The following is a 20,384-nucleotide window of genomic DNA, read 5'->3' as shown; positions in this document are numbered from 1 at the left end:
TAGTAATATTGTGTCACTTTGTGGCTGTTATGCCTCTTCATGTAGTTATTTTGTGTCTCTATGAGGTAATTTTGTGTCTTGTCATTTTGTGTGACTGCAGCCATTTAGCCTCTGTAAGTAGTTATTTTGTGTCTTTTTTAAGTAATTTTGCATCTATTTTGGTCATTTTGTGTCTCTTTGTAGCTGTTCTGCCTCTTTACACAATTATATTGTGCCTCTTAAGTAATTTTGTCTTTTTTTTACTCGTTTTGTGTCTGTGTAGCTGTTTTGCCACTTTATGTAGTTAATTTGTGTGTCTTTGAGGTAATTTTGTGTCTTTTTGCAGCTCCTTTGCATCTTTTTCTTGTCATCTTGAGTCTCTCTGTCGTCAGTACTTGTTAATGTATGACACTTTGCAGTGAAAGCCAGTGCCCAATAGGCCCAGCAATTAATCCGTCTGTGCACTCAGGGATTTTTTTTTTTTTAATTTATTTAAGTGTAATCCCACATGAACCCTGCAGAGGGCAGTGTATGACAACCTCATAAATTTGATATATTCTTATCTTGTCAGGCTGCACACAGAATTATAGTGAAATAAAATAAGAGACTAAAACACAGAGTGGCACATATTGGAGAAACTGTAGGACAGTAATACTGAATGTATCATGTAACCTCTCCCACGTTAACACCTGCTCACTTATCTGAGCTCATCAGCTTTGTGGTGTTGGTGCAGGAACATCATGAGAGCAGCAGTCTTGCACTTTTTAATGAATGAATAGATTTTTAAACAAGTTTTATTTTATATATTTTCATGTGATATTGATGTCGGCCTGTTGTCATGTCACCAAAGTCCTGCTCAGGGTCCCTCAGAGCTCAACACATTAACCCTCCTCACTCATCCCTCCTCTCTGTCATCTCTCCTTGGTGTCCTGATGTTGTTGTTAAGCTGATGAGGCTTTCTGAATCACTGTGCTCTACTGGAGGCGCAGTAATACACAGCTGAGTCTCCAGCCTCCGCAGACTTGATCTGCAGAGACGACTGAAGCACTTCAGGCCGGAACATGGTGTACCTTGACTCGTTGAAAGGAGCTTCAGTTCTTGCAGTATCTTTACCAGTTGAATATGTTACCAGCTGCATGTTAGCACCGCTGCTCTGTATGTACCAGTACATGTAGAAATGGTTATTGTCATCGTGTTCACACTGTAGAGTCACAGCTGAGTCTCCTTCACGGCTAAATATAAATGGAGGCTGGGTGATTTTTACACAGAAGGTGGAACCTGGAGAATTAGAAAAAGACAACTAGTAAATTAACTATTTCAATGAGGATGATGAAGAAAACGCTTTTCTACTGAATCAAAATGTTCTTACTGTTGAAGATGAGAACAGCAACCAAGAGCAGCTTCATTTTGACGTCCAAAAACAGTTCAGAGTTAAAACAACTCTGTCCTCAGGCACATTCTGAGAACACTCTCAGAGAGCTCCTAACATAGTCTAAAAACTTTTAGTAAGGAGTCCCAGCTTAGGAGTGATTTGGGAAAGTTCTCAGAGCAACTCTGAATGAGGAAGGGACAAAAACTTTTACTTTACTGAGGAGGTGTGGTTGACCCTGTTGTTAGGTGTGATGCATTCTTTTAACAGATGTGATTGGTTGTCACAGACACGCCCTTGTGTGAGCCAGCAAGGTGTGGACACCCAGTGGAAATGAAGTGAACTGCTGACTGTGAAAGTGTTGTCATTGTTAGTGTAATCACTCTGCTGATGGAAGGTTGAGACAGACTCAACTCATCTCTGCTGCATGTTTCCAGTTTTCCAAATATCGTAGTGTCGTGATCATTTTATTTCTGGCGTCATAGCACTAGGTGGGAAATGTGTGTGTATATCCCTGGTGAGATCAACCACACATATTATCCCTGCACGATCTAATCTGTAGAATTTCATTTCCTCACTGTCATCCAGCATTTGGAGAGTATTTCTCCGACCTCTTTGTGTTTCCACCATTTTCTCCTCTGATTAAGAAACTCTTGAGGCTCTTAAAGTCCTCCTCCCTGCTCCTGACAATTGGTCACCTTAGGAGCTCTTTTAAGGTCTAAGATGCTCTGTGAATAACTTTTATCTTTACAAGGACTTAGTCTTAACTTTAAGGGAAATTCTAGGAAAATGTCACAATTCTAAGACTTTTCTTAGAATTTCGTCACTGGAAGCGACTCTCAGAACTGTGAAGCTTTGTGAATATGACCCTAGAAGACTTGTTCCCACAGATAATTTTGTTCCTTACAGTCAATGCACTCCGTCAAATTAAAGCTCTATATTTGTCTTTTTAAGCAAATGACAACCAACCTATTTTAAAAATACTGAATCATCTAACATGTACAAATACATTACACATTAAAATAGGGTTGTTGTGGAACTTATGTTAAAAAATGACAAAATCCAAAGCTCCTATGCAAACAGTGAGTCTCTAGTAGGGGTACCGCCTCTATTCCTGGCCATGCAGTTCACCTTAATGTGTTTATCAGTGAGTGATCAACACAGTCAGAACATGCAGGAGCATTAATAGGTATGGATGGCTGGAGCATATGTGGAGAGCATTGGTGTAAGAGAAAATGAAAAGGCAAAAAAGGAGGAAATCTGCACATTTGTACACACAGTATTCTTATACTGGTTGTTAGTGAAGTGTTTATTTGTGTTGACTTCTCATTGGCTCTTATTCTTGTATGGAATTAAAACAAAAACAAAAAAGATAATATTATGTTTTTCGGGGTGGGGGAAGTGAGGGTGGCTGCAGGGGAAGCTTGCCTAGAGGGCACCGAATGTGCTGAGTCCAACACTGCTTATAGGCGTACAATGATTACATTTTGATTACTGATTATAATATAAAAATAATCAATATGTGTATTGTTTGCACTGAATACATTTACATTAGCAGAACCTGTTCAGTTACATCATCATATAATGAAAATAGAATAAAACAGCATCATATCTTCAGTTCTCAAGTAACTGAACTCCTGAGCAGCAGCTGTTAAAAGATGCAGCAGGGTTTTTAGTGAGGGGGTGACATTAAACCACATCACTGTGTGCTGGCAGCGCAGAAATACACAGCTGAGTCTGATGGAGTCACTGTTTGAATGATCAGAGATCCTTTCCCTATGTCTTCTCCTTTTATCTTGAATCTGGACTCTTTAAACTGGTCCTCGTACGATGGATCACTCTGGAGGACTACGTACCCGATGAGGCTCATAGTGCGACTGCTCTGTTTCTGTTGGTACCACAGTATAGTGTTGCGGTTGCCGTCATCATGACTGCAGTTTATCGTGAGCTCCACAGTCCCTTCCTTTACAACTTGAGGAGAGGACTGTTGGAATGAAACACTTTGCACTTTTCCTGTGAAGAAAGTCAGTTCATGCCATTGCTGAGGTAAAATTTGAATTTAAGCAATAAAAGTTAAAGATCATTATCTTGACAACCTTCTAGAAAATGAAACAAATTTGTATCATAAACACACAGTGGTACACGTTAAAGAAAAAAAATCATAACATTGTGTGAGGCTTACTTGTAAGGACGAGCAGTAAAAATCCAAATGTGTATAAAACTGGAGGCATCCTGGAAACTTAAATCAACAAATGTGCAACGATGAGAAATAACAAAAATAATTTACAATTATTTCCATATCATATTAACAGTTAGCATTCACTGAAATCTGGTATCAGAGGTGGTGCATTCACATGTTTCTCTGATCTGACAAGCTTATTACAGATGAACTGAAAGAGGACTGTCTTCCCTTCTACGTCACCTCCTCTTCCCCACCTTCTTCCTCTGCTCACAGGTGATCCTGTCACAAATACTTTCTCTCCTGCCTGCTTCTTTGCTGCACTTTTTTTTCTTTTTTTTTTAAAGATATTTTTTGGCCATATGGCCTTTACAGTTTTTTACAGTTGTTTACGCACTAAAATGAAAATTTTCACACAATTAACAGCTCTACACTCAAGAAGCAAAACACCTGTCCATAGTTGCACAACAATAAGCACAGACTCAGCTTCACACTTTTTGCAAAACATTACACACAGTGATTTGCAAAACTCTACACGCATTATCACACCTTAGACACAGATAAGGATTGTGAGGTTACTTCCTTCTCATTACAAAGCCCCTGCTTGCCAGCGACCACACTAATGAACGAATTGGATAATCACATCCACCTGGTGTGGAAGCACACAGGTGCTTACTGTCAACCAAGTGGACCACATGCAGTACATTGTCGTTTGGGACAATGTATCTTTCCATGGATCTGCTCTGGTCCACAATTGGTTCCATGAGCACCCTGAATTTGCAGTCTTATACCTTCCACCATACTCCCCATTCCTAAACCCAACAGAGGAATTTTTATTTGTCTACACTTTACAGTAGTAAGAAAAACTACTATTTTGTTCTGATTTTCATTGTTGATCTGTTACTGTAACTGAGTATGGTAAGAAATAAATATTTTCAGTCTGCAGCAGTCTGCAATCAGTGTTGTGTTTGTTTGTTGTATTTGTGTACTTTCTCTGTATACCTCAAAGTAATCATGAAGAATGTTGTGGGTTTGACAATATCTCTTTGTCATCTAAATTGTCCCTTACATAAAAATGTCTGGCAAAAAAAGTCTAGCACTAGACCAGCTATTTCCTAAAATAGGGGTTTTTACAAATGTATTTTGTATTGATCACTGTAGTGTGTAATTGACTGCAATAGTGTCTGATCATTTGAAGACTGTGTTAGTGCGATGAAAACAAAACAGCATTTTTATAAATATGTGTATATGTTTTGACTGAAGTGTGTCATTTTGCAAACAATCTAGGAGTTATGCAAATTGAGTGTGGTGTTTGGATAACTGTGTGAATATTTTGAAAAAAGGAGCCCTGTTTTCAAAATTGCGTGTAAACAATTGAGAAAAACTGTAACAGTGTTTCCTCAGGACTGCAGTTACAAGGAATGTTTTCTCAGTGCTCCAATATGCCGATAGAGTCCATCTGTGATTGTTCCTCACACCAACGGCTGTTGCTAACGCACACTTCATGTCTGAACCGGAGTTTTCCTGACCAGCTTTCGGCTGCTTTGGACTCGGCTTGGTAAGTACATAGATTTTGTGATGGATTTTTTTGGTGTGGTGGTTTCAAGTCTTAAAGACACCAGAGATGTCTGTAATGCTGTGAGAGTGATTGTGGGAGACTTTTAAAGAATGTGGGAAACTAAAAACAAAGGTGTATGGAATTATTATTATCATTTATGATTATTTTATGATTTCTGATTTCTTTATATTACTTAAATGTTGACAATATGATTTTTTATTATTTATTGTTTACAGTCTGATTACTTGTAGGTCTACTGTAAGTATGTTCTCACCAGCTGATGTGATTGGATGAAAACCTGCAGACAAATTGGACCTCGATGGAACCTGATTGGTCACCATATAAGTGGGTGGTCTCTTTAAACTTACAAGGCCCTGTCCACTCATTAAACCCTTTGGAAAGTAACAAAACTCGCGCTGAAACCTCACCATGGGACCCAAGAACTAATTTAGTTAGTGTATGTTCATGTCTGAACCGGAGTTTTCCTGCCCACCTTTTGGCTGCTTTGGACTCTGCTTGGGAAATTTCCTCTTTGAGGAATCTCCAGGAATCATAGCTTCATCTCAGCAAGGTAAGAATTAGCTGCCTGTTCTGACATCTAATGGTTACATCATAAATTGATGTTTTGGCTAAGCCAGCTACGTTTGGCTAAGCTAGCTAACGGTTATGACGCACAGTTGGTAACACTGAGGCTAATGTTTGGATAGCTAACAGTGAAGAGGCTGCCAGGCTGGCTGCCTTTTGCTCTTCTCCTGTCTTGTGTTTGATATCTTTGGTGCTGGCTTAATTTTTTTGCTCACAGAAGTAGGGATAGATGACAGCAGCCTAGGTGTCTAGCTACTAATGTACTGTTATCTAAGCTAGCTAATGTCACTGTTTGGGTTATTGTGAGTCATCAGCGGTCATTTTTTAATCTGGGAATTATAGTTACATCTTCATTTCACTAAGTAAGCATTTTATTGCTTGTACTAGCATACAGCTAATATTATAGTTATATTACCAGTTAATGTTTTGACTTTTGTTAGTCACTGTTTGGCTGCTTGGTTAAGCTACAGTTGGCTGTAACAGACAGCTCTCTGCAACAGACTGCTCTCCTGTTGTCTCGTGTTTAATGACTGAACAGTAGTTGTGCTGTGGGCTGGATTGTCTTTGCTGCTGTTTTTCTGCTGTTACACTTTAATCATCTACCCATGCACAGTATGGAGATTAATTGTGAATCATTTCTTTGAGTGGCTGAGCTTTTTCTTTTGGTTGTTCACTGTTATGACCCTTTCATGCTGTTGATTCGGTGAAATACGAATACTCATGGTTATATTGATAATTGCTTCCCCCTAGGTTGTTGGTTGTTGCTGTTTTGCCTTGTCATATTCTTGTCATGACTTCCCTTTCTGTGCCAAGCATGGCTTTTGCTTGTGGGGAGTGGCGAGAAAAACATACTCTATTCCTGTAGGGGCAAGCGCATATAGTGGCAGTGGCAAGGTATGAGATGTTCATGGGACAAAAATCGCTCCAGAAAATATTGCAGTTTCACGGTATCATGTATAAAATGAGTGTGTAGTTACATTCAGTTGTTGCCCTCACATTGCAGCCATAAATACCACCCCATTCCAATGTGTGTTTTGCGTATACGCAAAATGACTTGAATGCTTTCATATATACATTATTTTTTGAAACTGTGTGACTGTGAAGAAGCTCATTATGTTTAATCTGTTTCAAATCACAGCCAGTGTTAATGTCAGAACAATAATGAAGCTGTGTTGAGGCTGATTCTACCAGCCTTCCTCTCAGGATCTTGAGCATGAAAACAAGAGAGAAAAAGAGAGCAGGGTTTTTAGTGAGGGGGTGACATTAAACCACATCACTGTGTGCTGGCAGCGCAGAAATACACAGCTGAGTCTGATGGAGTCACTGTTTGAATGATCAGAGATCCTTTCCTTATGCCTTCTCCTTTTATCTTGAATCTGGACTCTTTAAACTGGTCCTCGTATGCTGGATCATTCTGGAGGACTACGTACCCGATGAGGCTCATAGAGCGACTGCTCTGTTTCTGTTGGTACCATAACATAGTGCTGAGGCTGCTGTCATCATGACTGCAGTTTATCGTGAGCTCCACAGTCCCTTCCTTTACAACTTGAGGAGAGGACTGTTGGAATGAAACACTTTGCACTTTTCCTGTGAAGAAAGTCAGTTCATGTCATTGTTGAGGTAAAATTTGAATTTTTGAAATGCAAGCTTAAGAGCATTATCTTGTCATCTTGGAGAAAATGAAACTAATTGGTACCATAAACACACAGTGGTACATCTTAAAGAAAAAAAATCACATAACATTGTGTGAGGCTTACTTGTAAGGACGAGCAGTAAAAATCCAAATGTGTATAAAACTGGAGGCATCCTGGAAACTTAAATCAACAAATGTGCAACGATGAGAAATAACAGAAATAATTTAGAATTATTTCCATATCAAATTAACAGTTAGCATTCATTGAAATCTGGTATCAGAGGTGGTGCATTCACATGTTTCTCTGATCTGACAAGCTTATTACAGATGAACTGAAAGAGGACTGTCTTCCCTTCTACGTCACCTCCTCTTCCCCACCTTCTTCCTCTGCTCACAGCTGATCCTGTCACAAATACTTTCTCTCCTGCCTGCTTCTTTGCTGCACTTTCATTCCTGATGACAAATTAATAAATATATTTTGTGATGGATTTTCTTGGTGTGGTGGTTTTAAGTCTTAAAGACACCAGAAATGTCTGTAATGCTGTGAGAGTGATTGTGGGAGACTAGTTTAGTTGTCTGATCACTCATAGGGCTACTGTAAGTATGTTCTCACCAGCTGATGTGATTGGATGAAAACCTGCTGACAAATTGGACCTCGATGGAACCCGATTGGTCACCATATAATTGGGCGGTCTTTTTAAACCTACAATGCCCCGTCCACTCATTAAACAAAGCTTGGAAAGTAACGTAACTGATGCTGAAACTCCCACTCGACACAAAAACTATTTTAGTCAGTAAAACTAGAGAATATCTGTCGATTTAAAGAGCTATAGTACCGACAGTTTAACAGTGTTTCCTCAGGACTGCAGTTACAAGGAATGTTACTCAGTGCTCCAATATGCTGATAGAGTCCACACCAACGGCTGTTGCTAACGCACACTTCATGTCTGAACCGGAGTTTTCCTGACCAGCTTTTGGCTGCTTTGGACTCTGTTTGCGAAATTTACTCTTTTAGGAATCTCAAGGAATCATGGCTTCACCTCAGCAAGGTAAGAATTAGCTGCCTGTTCTGACATGTAACAGTTACATCATAAGTTGATGTTTTGGCTAAGCCTGTTACGTTTGGCTAAGCTAGCTACATTTGGCTAAGCTAGCTAACAGTCATGATGAGCAGTTGGTAACACTGAGGCTAATGTTTGGATAGCTAACAGTGAAGAGGCTGCCAGGCTGGCTGCCTTTTGCTCTTCTCCTGTCTTGTGTTTGATATCTTTGGTGCTGGCTTAATTTTTTTGCTCACAGAAGTAGGGATAGATGACAGTAGCCTAGGTGTCTAGCTACTAATGTACTGTGATCTAAGCTAGCTAATGTCACTGTTTGGGTTATTATGACTCCTCATCAACGGTCATCTGAAACTTTTCTATTCTGCCTTTGGCTCCTTGGGACTCTTTCTCGCATTTTATTGCTTGTACTAGCATACAGCAAACATTATAGATATATTTCCAGTTAATCTTTGACTTTTTTAGTCACTGTTTGGCTGCTTGGTTAAGCTACAGTTGGCTGTAACGTTTTTGCTCTCCTGCTGTCTTGTGTTTAATGACTGAACAGTAGTTGTGCTGTGGGCTGGATTTTCTTTGCTGCTGTTTTTCTGCTAGTATACTTTAATCATCTACCAATGAAAAGTATTGGGATTATTGTGAATAATTTCTTTGAGTGGCTGAACTTGTATGACCCTTTCATGCTGTTGATTTGGTGAAATATGAATACTCATGGTTATATTGATATTTGCTTCCCCCAAGGTTGTTGGTTGTTGCTGTTTTGCCTTGTCATATTCTTGTCATGACTTTCCTTTCTGTGCCAAGCATGGCTTTTGCTTGTGGGGAGTGGCGAGAAAAACGTACTTTCTATTGACATCACAGTAGGATTGCAACAGTATGAAATTTTCACGATACGAAAACCATCTCAGAAAATATTGCAGTTTCACAGTTTCATGGTATTACAGAATTTATAGTATTGTCATTAGAATGGCTCTTAAAGGAATGGAAGGGTTATTTTTTGATAAACATGTTAATTACTGTAATACAGATTTGAAACCACGTTGTCAATGGTAGAATGTAAACAGTCTCCCCTTTGAAAATAATTAAAATAAGGGGGAGGTTCTCTATCTGGTTATATTTTTTTCCAATATTATAGATAAGCAAATATACACGCGATAACTGTCAACTTTTTTATCGAAGTATACCTCAAAACCGACAGATCACTGCAACCCTACATCATAGGTCTGCTCTCTGTGACTGACTAAATGTACATTTAATGTTTGTGATGTTTTTACACCAAGAAAAAAAAATCGTAGTTTCCATTTTTTGAGGACTCATGTATTGGTCTGTAGGTATGTAACGATTTCCGATATTACGGTAAATCTCAGTTAATTTTTACACGGTAAGAATTACTGTTTATGTTTAAATTAATTGCATTATCGCGGTGGATTATCAGGATATGTAATAACAGCCTCATTCAAGTCTCGTGATGCAGGCGTTGCGTGAATGCGTAGCGTGTGTAAACACAAAGAATGAAAACATGGCGGAAGGTGGTGATAGCGGCACTCAGGACATTTTCCCCCTAACTAAACGCACAAAGTCTGAGGTCTGGGTGTACTTTGGGTTTCTGAAGAATGCTGAGGGACAGCTTTTGGAGGACACCTATCCTGTGTGTAGAACATGCAGAAAGAAAGTTGCTGCGAAGGGTAGCATCACTACAAATCTACTGGATTATCTCTGTGACCGTCATCCACAGCTTTACAGCCAATGCAAGTTATGCCATGCAAACATCAGTTATTGTGTGAGGGACTTTGGTTTTACTAAGATTGTCATAATGTGTGACTCTCGACGTATACGGGACATTTGAGCCGTATCTGTCCTCCTAAACGGCGACTAGGTTTTCCGTTTTCGTTTAAGACACTTAGGAGCTAATACTAGCTGAGTAGCTAATAGCCGTGTTAGCAGCTATGTTGCTAACGTTAAGTGTTTCAAAACGAAACGGAGCTGAAAACACTGAGCAGAGCTGACAGGATATAAACCGGCGTAATGTAACACTAATTGAGATCAACTATGATTGAATCACTATGATTATGGTTATTGTATGGCGAGCTAGAATCGATATAGACGGCCAGTTATGCTTTCTCGACATAAGCTCAAGGAAACAACATAAAACGCTGCCGTGTTAACCTTTGACCGATAGCATGCACTCCTTTTCTCATACAGGTAATCCTCTGACTCACATGCACACTTCTAATGTGTGAATTATTCTGTGTAAGGATGACCATTGCCCATAGGGTTTTTTTGGTTTCTCCTGCACATTTGTGATATCTATTCTATATATTGTATGTCTTTTGTTCTACTCTTGCATTGTTTTGTTTTATACACAGGGTTCAACGCTAAGGTTTTTTTTCACTTGCCCGGTCAGGCAAGTTGGTCAGAGATCTACTTGCCCAAAGTCAGTTTTTACTTGCCCTATAAAAATTGTTTAATTTAAGCGGCTATCAATTAACAAAGACTGCAGTTATTTTTATGTTATGTAATCTTTATTTACACTATATTTATTAATTAAAACAACATGTCATGTATTGTAGCTTAATTCCTACACAAATATGACAGTGTCAGGGCTTAAAGTGAAAAATTTGTCAATCATTCTCCGTCTATAATTTTGCACCCTACTTGAGCCATGCCCACCTCTATTTATTTTTCACCCATCTCTCCAGTTCTGCTTTACTAACACCGGGTTTAATATATTTTGCTTCCATCTCTCTGCCCTGCTCTACTCTACTTCAACGCTACTTAGCTCTCTCTCTACTCTACCAGTAGACTACCACATCCACCTGTTGCACAAAACGCACACAACAGTGCTTCCCCTAGAATGGAGTTGTAGCAGCGGAGGTGAAGCACACGCATGAAAAATAATTTTCACATGCATGAAACTTTTTTGTATGTTTGCAAAGCACAGCCTGCTGGGATGTTTCTATGTATCTACTGGCACCAGAAGGGCTCTTTAGGACTAAGTACATACAGTACATGTGTGCACAGTAATGAGCAGGTGAAATGTCTGTCTAGCTTACATATGAGGTGTCTCAAGATTTAGTAACAATTGTATTGAGTTTAATAAAAGTAAAAAGTCACTTGACATGCTGCTGTTTTGTGCTATGACCTATTTAAGTGCTGGAAGTTGTTATTTACGTGACAACGCCTGAATGCAACACCAGCTCATGAGTGCCGTGCTACGCTGCTGTGCGAGCAGCGTGTTTGTCTGTGCGTAACAGCAGTCTGTTGCTGGTTATTTAGGCTACACACTGTCCATTTTAATAACTTTGTCAGCTGACAAACTGCACCGGGCTCGGGGGCCGGTTTGGTCAGGAAAATGTGGCCCGAGCCGCTCTAGCGTGATCACCTGTGTGTCGTGCAAAATAATATCAATGGGGGCTGTGGGCAGGACATTGTTACGTGTGCCTGTGACTTCAGACAGAGAGACCGCTGCATCAGAGCCAAAGGAGCACATTTTAAAATACATTTATTTTATCAATTACCTAGTTATTAACTTTTACTATTTTTAGCAACTTGCCCAATTGGGCAAGTGAGTTGTTAGTTTACATGCCCGACCTTGAGTTTAACTTGCCCCGGGCAATCGGGCAATCCTTATTGTTGACCCCTGATATATATTTTTCCTCTCGTGCTAATAAATAAATAATTAATATATAAATTGTTTACATATTTTGCTGTTAAAATGCATCAGACAAATAAGCTTTGCTCCTGTAATGTATTTACATATTTTGTTAATTTAAAATAAATTTTTCTGTTGCTGTGCCAATCCCTAGGCCCTTTAATGTGAAAGTTTCATTTTAATATAAGATTTTGGCTGTTAACATTTTGGTATGAGAAGGAAGTTACAAGATTTAGTGAAGTTATTTCAATGTATTTATTTTTTGGACATTTTACAGCGCTTAAAAAAATATCGCAATATTATCGTATACTGTGATAATTTGGTCACTATAATCGAGATATCAAATTTTCCATATCGTTACATCCCTATTGGTCTGTCAGCTTTCCTGTAAATGGCAGCACTTGATTTCTACACATTTGGCAAAGCTGAAATTTTTTTGATGAAATTAGTGTGTAGTTACATTCTGAATGAATGAATGAATGAATGTGTTTGTTGCAGTACATTTCAATAATCAATGTAACTGAAAGGGTGTAGGTAGAAGCTAAAGCTTATAAACACCTACCCTTTTACCTTACAGAATTATACTCGTGATAACAATACAAATACAAAAGAGCAACGTGCAAGAATTTAAAATTAATCATATCAATAAACTTAAATTTTCCATCACACAATAGACCGAATAGTGCACAGCACACAAATCCGGAAATAATAGTACAGTCAGTAAACTTAATTTTCTTTACCATAGCAAGAAATAATGTAGTTTTTATAGAGTCTTTTAAAGATATGTAATGTACGACATGATTTAATACTTTCTGGACAGTTGTTTCAAATCATTACCCCTTTAACAGAAACAGTTATTTTTAACATTAGTTTGGGTCTTTGGTTTATCAAATAATAATAATATTCCTCTCAGATTATATCTGGTGTCTCTTGTTACGACCGGCCTAGGGGAACCGGTACATAGCATGAAAGGATGCTCCCCTCTTTCCCCACTCCCAAGGACGACCAATGCCACTCACCAAGAAAGGTAGCAATAAGCTTCAGGGTGGGCGTGGCCCAAAACAACAAACAAAACAATCTGCTCTCCAAAACTAATTTACCTACCCAAAAGTAAAGAAAATATACAGGTCACTCACCTGACTCCCTATAAATAAACAGGAGAAAAAAGATTAACAAAAAGGGCTACCCACCCCTACAGCTACCTGGACTGCTGGACTAATATCACAATTAACTCATTTTTAACACAGTACAACAAAGCATGGTGCAGTTGGGAGTAGGGCCAAGAGAAGAGGAAGAACAGCTTAAGCAGCGGCCATTTTATACCAGCTCCACCAATCTCCAACCACCAATCAGCAGCCAGCACCTGGAGAGAGAGAAACACACTAAGGGTGGCAGCACCACCCTCAGGCAGGGAGGAACAACAGAACAACAGAACAGCAGAATCACAAATAAATGACCCAGGGTCATAACACTTTCATTTTAAACAGTTTCTGGAGAGTGGAAGTTCATTTTTTACTTTGTACATGGTTTGTGTTGTGATGTAATCAACTAAGTCCGTGAATTTCAAAATGTTTTTGCAAATAGTGTGTTAGTTGGCTCGCGTTAAGGTTTTTTAACAGATAATTCTTATAGCTTTCTTTTGCAATAAAAATATAGACGTAGTATTTGTTTTATATGTGTTTCCCCAGACCTCAATACAATATGTCATATTGTAATTAGTGAATTTTGAGAGAGGAAGTCATGGGCTTTGTACAAAATTGCAGTGGATTCAGTTGTTGCCCTCACATTGCAGCCATAAATACCACCCCATTCCAATGTGTGTTTTGTGTCTAAGCAAAAGGACTTGAATGCTTTCATATTTACATTATTTTTTGAGACTGTGTGACTGTGAAGAAGCTCATTATGTTTAATCTGTTTAAAATCAGTCAGTGTTAATGTCAGAACAATAATGAAGCTGTGTTGAGGCTGATTCTACCAGCCTTCCTCTCAGGATCTTGAGCATGAAAACAAGAGAGAAAAAAGAGAGCAGGGTTTTTAGTGAGGGGGTGACATTAAACCACATCACTGTGTGCTGGCAGCGCAGAAATACACAGCTGAGTCTGATGGAGTCACTGTTTGAATGATCAGAGATCCTTTCCCTATGTCTTCTCCTTTTATCTTGAATCTGGACTCTTTAAACTGGTCCTCGTAGACTGGATCACTCGGGGGGTATACGTACCCGATGAAGCTCATGGTGCGACTGCTCCGTTTCTGTTGGTACCACAGCATGTAGTTGAGGTTGCTGTCATCATGACTGCAGTTTATCGTGAGCTCCACAGTCCCTTCCTTTACAACTTGAGGAGAGGACTGTTGGAATGAAACACTTTGCACTTTTCCTGTGAAGAAAGTCAGTTCATGTCATTGTTGAGGTAAAATTTGAATTTAAGTAATACAAGTTTTATGAATTTATCTTGAAATCTCAGAAACTTAAAACACAAATTTGTACCATAAACACACAGTGGTACACGTGTTAAAAAAAAAAATCATATAACATTGTGTCAGGCTTACTTGTAAGGAGGAGCAGTAAAAATCCAAATGTGTATAAAACTGGAGGCATCCTGGAAACTTAAATCAACAAATGTGCAACATTCACATGTTTCTCTGATCTGACAAGCTTATTACAGATGGACTGAAAGAGGACTGTCTTCCCTTCTACGTCACCTCCTCTTCCCCACCTTCTTCCTCTGCTCACAGTTGATCCTGTCACAAATACTTTCTCTCCTGCCTGCTTCTTTGCTGCACTTTTATTCCTGATGACAAATTAATACATATATTTTGTGATGGATTTTTGTGTCTTAACACGTGACCATGTAGAGACAGAAATGACACGATGACAGAACACCATAAATAGTATATTGTTATGTTATTATATGAAGCGTCCGTCGCGCAAAATAATATCAATGGGGGCTGTGGGCAGGACATTGTTACACAGCTGTGCCTGTGACTTCAGGCAGAGAGACCGCTGCATCAGAGCAGAAGAGCACATTTTAAAATACATTTATTTTTATCAATTAGTTATTAACTTTCACTATTTTTAGCAACTTGCCCGATCGGGCAAGTGAGTTGTTAGTTTACATGCCCGACCTTGAGTTTTACTTGCCCCGGGCAATCGGGCAATCCTTATTGTTGAGCCCTGGATGACTTTAACTATAATTTGCAATTGTATTAATTAATAGTTTAATTATTTTGTCAGTCAGAATGGCTCTTGAAGGAATGAAAACAGAAGAGGTCATTTTTGGTTGAACAAATATTTATTACTATAATACAAACCTGAAACCATTTTGTAAATGAAAGTATGTGTAAAAAGTCTCTCCTTTGAAAATCAATAAAATAAAGGGGGAGGTTCTCCGTCATGGTGTACCTCTAAACTGGCATATCACTGCCTCTCTACATCATAGGTCTGGCCTTGTGACTGACTGAATGTACAAGGACTCATGTATTGGTCTGTCAGCTTTCCTTTAAATGGCAGCACTTGATTTGTACACATTGGGGAAATCTGTAATGTATTTGATGAAATCAGTGTGTAGTTACATTCAGTTGTTGCCCTCACATTGCAGCCATAAATACCACCCCATTCCAATGTGTGTTTTGTGTCTAAGCAAAAGGACTTGAATGCTTTCATCAGGGGTTGAAGTTAACTTTTTTGCCCACCTGCCACTGTGGCTGGTGGATTCAGAAATCTACCAGCCACTTCATAGACTACCATTGTTTTTGGGCTGGTGAGTAAAGCCAATCTAGCAGCCACTTGTATATTTTACCAGCATTTGGCTGATGGCTGGTGCTAATTTCCTACCCTGGCTGTCATATATACAGTATTCTTTTAAACTCTGTGACTGAAGAAGCTCATTATGTTTAATCTGTTTAAAGTCAGTCAGTGTTAATGTCAGAACAATAATGAAGCTGTTTTGAGGCTGATTCTACCAGCCTTCCTCTCAGGATCTTGAGTATGAAAACAAGAGAGAAAAAAGAGAGCAGGGTTTTTAGTGAGGGGGTGACGTTAAACCACATCACTGTGTGCTGGCAGCGCAGAAATACACAGCTGAGTCTGCTGAAGTCACTGTTTGAATGATCAGAGATCCTTTCCCTATGTCTTCTCCTTTTATCTTGACTCTGGAGTTTGTAAACTGGTCCTCGTAGACTGGATCATTCGGGGGGTATACATACCCGATGAGGCTCATAGAGCGACTGCTCTGTTTGTGTTGGTACCACAGCATTACTTGGAGGTTGCTGTCATCATGACTGCAGTTTATTGTGAGCTCCACAGTCCCTTCCTTTACAACTTGAGGAGAGGACTGTTGGAATGAAACACTTTGCACTTTTCCTGTGAAGAAAGTCAGTTCATGTCATTGTTGAGGTAAAATTTGAATTCAAGCAATAAAAGTTTTATGAATTTATCTTGAAATCTTAGAAAAATCTAAGCAAATTTGTACCATAAACACACAGTGGTACATGTTAAAGAAAAAAAATCATAACATTGTGTCAGGCTTACTTGTAAGGACGAGCAGTAAAAATCCAAATGTGTATAAAACTGGAGGCATCCTGGAAACTTAAATCAACAAATGTGCAACGATGAGAAATAACAGAAATAATTTACAATTATTTCCATATCAAATGAACAATTAGCATACACTGAAATCTGGTATCAGAGGTGGTGCATTCACATGTTTCTCTGATCTGACAAGCTTATTACAGATGGACTGAAAGAGGACTGTCTTCCCTTCTACGTCACCTCCTCTTCCCCACCTTCTTCCTCTGCTCACAGCTGATTCTGTCACAAATACTTTCTCTCCTGCCTGCTTCTTTGCTGCACTTTTTAGGCACTTTTTTTTACTGACATGTAGTAGGGAGTAGTCTCTGTTATGTGTAATTATATTAATTAATAGTTTAGTTGTCTGATCACTCATAGGGCTACTGTAAGTATGTTCTCACCAGCTGATGAAAACCTGCTGACAAATTGGACCCCAATGGAACCTGATTGGTCACCACATAATTGGGCGGTCTTTTTAAAACTACAATGCCCCGCCCACTTGTTAAACTGTTTGCAAAGTAACTGACGCTGCAGCTCCATCACGGACACGAGAACTTGTTTAGTAAAACTAGAGAATAACTCCATTTAGAGAGCAAGTTTAGTACTAACAGTTTAACAGTGTTTCCTCAGGACTGCAGTTACAAGGAATGTTTTCTCAGTGCTCCAATATGCTGATAGAGTCCATTTGTGATTGTTCCTTACACCAACGGCTGTTGCGTCCCGTTGGTCTGAACCGGAGTTGTCTGTTTTTGGCTCCTTGGGACTCTTTTGAAAGGTTTTATTTTTCTTGACTCTGGGAATCACATCTTCATCTCACTAAGTAAGCATTGTATTGCTTGTACAGCTATACAGCTAATATTACAGTTATATTACCAGTTAATGTTTTGACTTTTGTTAGTCACTGTTTGGCTGCTTGGTTAAGCTACAGTTGGCTGTAATGTTTCTGCTCTCCTGCTGCCTTGTGTTTAGTGACTGAACATTAGTTGTGCTGTGGGCTGGATCTTCTTTGCTGCTGTTTTTCTGCTATTATACTTTAAACATCTACCTATGCAAAGTATTGCAGTTAATTGTAGTGCTCTAATCGCAATCGCGATGTCAGGCTGTGCGATTACATAACCGCACAAAAGGCTGCAATTTGCGATTTAATGTAAATAAATCTTAACGTGCGTGCCTGTGAACGTGACTGCCTCTCCTAAAGTGTGTGGAGTTTGTTGACGTTACGCCCACAAGCTATCCTGGTGTGTACAGCACGTATGGTCAGGTGACTACCCAGCGTGCAGCACTGACCAAGATGGACGCCAAGGAAGAATATGTGCACGACCAAGAAGAGTTAGAGTAAGTGGCGAAAAAAAAAACCTGCAACGTCAATTATATGCCGATACTTTGGCTTCTGGTATGGCGACGCTGAACAGAAAGAGGTGCCATTTAGAACTTGCAAAGGTAAAGTCGCCACGTCCCGTGTCAACACTACCAATCTGTATCAACATTTGAGACAGCACAGAGAAAAGTACGAAGAGTGCATGCAAGAGAAAGCCAAGCCAGGAAACGCTAAAGACAAAGATACAACTGAAAGCCTCCTCATGAAACAACAACAAAACACAATTAGGAATATATTTACAAGTGTCACGCCATATGAAAAGACCTCAGAGAGACACAGGGAAATCACGGACTCCATTACAAACTATTTGGCACGAGACATGGTGCTGATATATACAGGTAACAAGGAGGGGTTTTGGAAAATGATCCGTACACTGGACAGAAGGTATCAGCTACCCTCGCATAACATTTTCTCTCACGTTGCTATCCCAGAGCTCTACAACCAACGCCATAGTGAAGTTCAAGTAGAAATGGATACAGTGAAGTTCTACGCAACCACAACAGACCTGTGGTCAAGCAGGACTGCGGAGCCTTATTTAAGTCTGACAGTTCACATTGTCGACGATGACTTTGAGCTTAAAAGTCGCTGCCTACAAACATCGTACTTCCCCCAGGACCACACCGGAGAAAACATTGCATCAGGCCTGAGAGAGGCTTTGGCAGCGTGGGACCTGTGTGAGGAGCGTTAGGTTACCATCACTACAGACAACGCCACTAACATCATCAAGGCAGTGCAGCTTAATAACTGGCAAAGAGTCCACTGTTTTGGCCATAGGCTTCATCTTTGAAGAAAGACAACACGCACTCTCAAAAAGAAAAGAAGAAGAAAAAAGTCTGGAGGTGCTCGGCCACAGAACAACAATATAAACAAAAAAAAGCCAGCATCACTCGGTGTCCTTAGTAACCAACTTATAATACCTCACTGGTACAGGCGATCAAACACACAGACCGGTTTCGACAAGTGTCCTCCTCAGTGTGTAACCCTTTTCACACACTGAGGAAGACACTTGTCGAAACCGGTCTGTGTGTTTGATCGCCTGTACCAGTGAGGTATTATAAGTTGGTAACATAGGCTTCTTCTTGCCATTGGTAAGTTAATTCTTTTACACTACTTTGCCTATCTGCCATGTTTACTGTTTCTGTTTTTTATCTGTATTTCATTGGTATTATTTGACCAAACTGAAACTGCATTATCAACCGTCCATAGTCTCAAACAGCTCTTTGGCCACTAGTAATTGTCTTTCTTTAAATGTGTTTGCTATTTGCACTAATGTGTTCTTAAAATCTTTTTTTTTTTTTTTTTTTTCAAAATGAACCAAAACTCTGTTGGGTTGATAAAAATTTAGATGCTCAAATCAACATTGAATGGAAATACTACTTACTCATTCAGGCCAGAAAGGACTGACAAGTAGGCAAAGATTGCTCCCAAATTCAAACTGTTAGACTGGACAAAAAACAATTAAAATATAAAGCAAAATGAAATAAAACTAAAATATTTCAGGTATAAAAAACCCCCAAACGTTTATAAAATGATCCCTGTGCTCTCTACTACCTGAAAGATAAATTATTTAAGACAAACTTTCACAAAGAGCACAAACATATCTGACAGAGGCTGTTTTGTACACACACACACACACACACACACACACACTAACACACTGATTTAAGAACAACACCCTTTATTACTGTACAAGCCTCTAAGTTGTTTCAGATAATACTACATGTTTTTTGGAACCTGTAGAGGATAAGAAAAATTTATGGGTGTCTTTCACTCCTCTCTTTCACAGAAAATGCTGTGAAAGGTGAAGCTGACTGCACCAACAGGGCTATTGGGATATGTAGAAAGCTTGTGGGCCACTTCTCTCACAGCTGGAGGAAAAGAGAAGCCTTGAGGGAGGCACAGAGGGAGCTCAACCTTCCACAGCATGCCATGGTGACAGACTGCCAAACACGATGGGGATCCACACAGAAAATGATAGCAAGAGTCCTGGAACAACAACATGCTTTGACCAAGGTTCTCTCTACAGACCGCAAAACGCGACAGCGACTGCCCTCATTACAAGACCTGGACGTCCTGGAATCTTTAAACAAGGCTCTAAGCCCACTCCAAGACTTCACAGATGCTTTGTCAGCTGAACAATACGTAAGCATATCATACCTGAAACCTGTTCTCCATCTTCTGAACACCTCAGTACTGGCTGAAGAGGCAGAGAACAGTGACCTGACCAAATCACTGAAAGCAAAAATCCTGAGCTACCTCAATGAAAAATATCAAGCAACACAGGACCTGCTGAACATCACAACATTCCTTGACCCCAGGTTCCGAACAAAATACGCGAGTACAGAAGAAACGAAGACCACGAAGGAACGAGTGATTTCTGAGGTGATCAGTTATTATTTTCTTTTATGCTGGCATAATTTTATTTAAAT

At 39.5% G+C, this 20,384-nt stretch overlaps 1 protein-coding gene across 2 annotated transcripts in view; it reads left to right on the top strand.

The window, feature by feature from the left end:
* The window catches only part of LOC117267112 (E3 SUMO-protein ligase ZBED1-like), a 41,719-nt gene that overhangs the window by 19,941 nt on the left and 1,394 nt on the right, over positions 1-20,384 (top strand). The window contains exons 1-2 of one of the 2 annotated variants that reach the window (XM_033642785.2): positions 5,448-5,656; positions 19,742-20,337. In XM_033642785.2, the coding sequence (XP_033498676.1) occupies positions 5,545-5,656; positions 19,742-20,337 (708 nt within the window). In that variant the 5' untranslated portion in view covers positions 5,448-5,544. Of the gene's footprint in view, positions 1-5,447; positions 5,657-19,741; positions 20,338-20,384 lie in introns of those variants that run through there. The other variant, XM_033642786.2, reaches the window with a different exon arrangement.

The sequence above is a fragment of the Epinephelus lanceolatus genome, chromosome 15 (genome assembly GCF_041903045.1).
Source record: "Epinephelus lanceolatus isolate andai-2023 chromosome 15, ASM4190304v1, whole genome shotgun sequence".
NCBI lineage: Eukaryota > Metazoa > Chordata > Actinopteri > Perciformes > Serranidae > Epinephelus > Epinephelus lanceolatus.
Note: the sequence above shows the minus strand (reverse complement) of the source record. Positions and strands in the feature narration are given on the sequence as shown.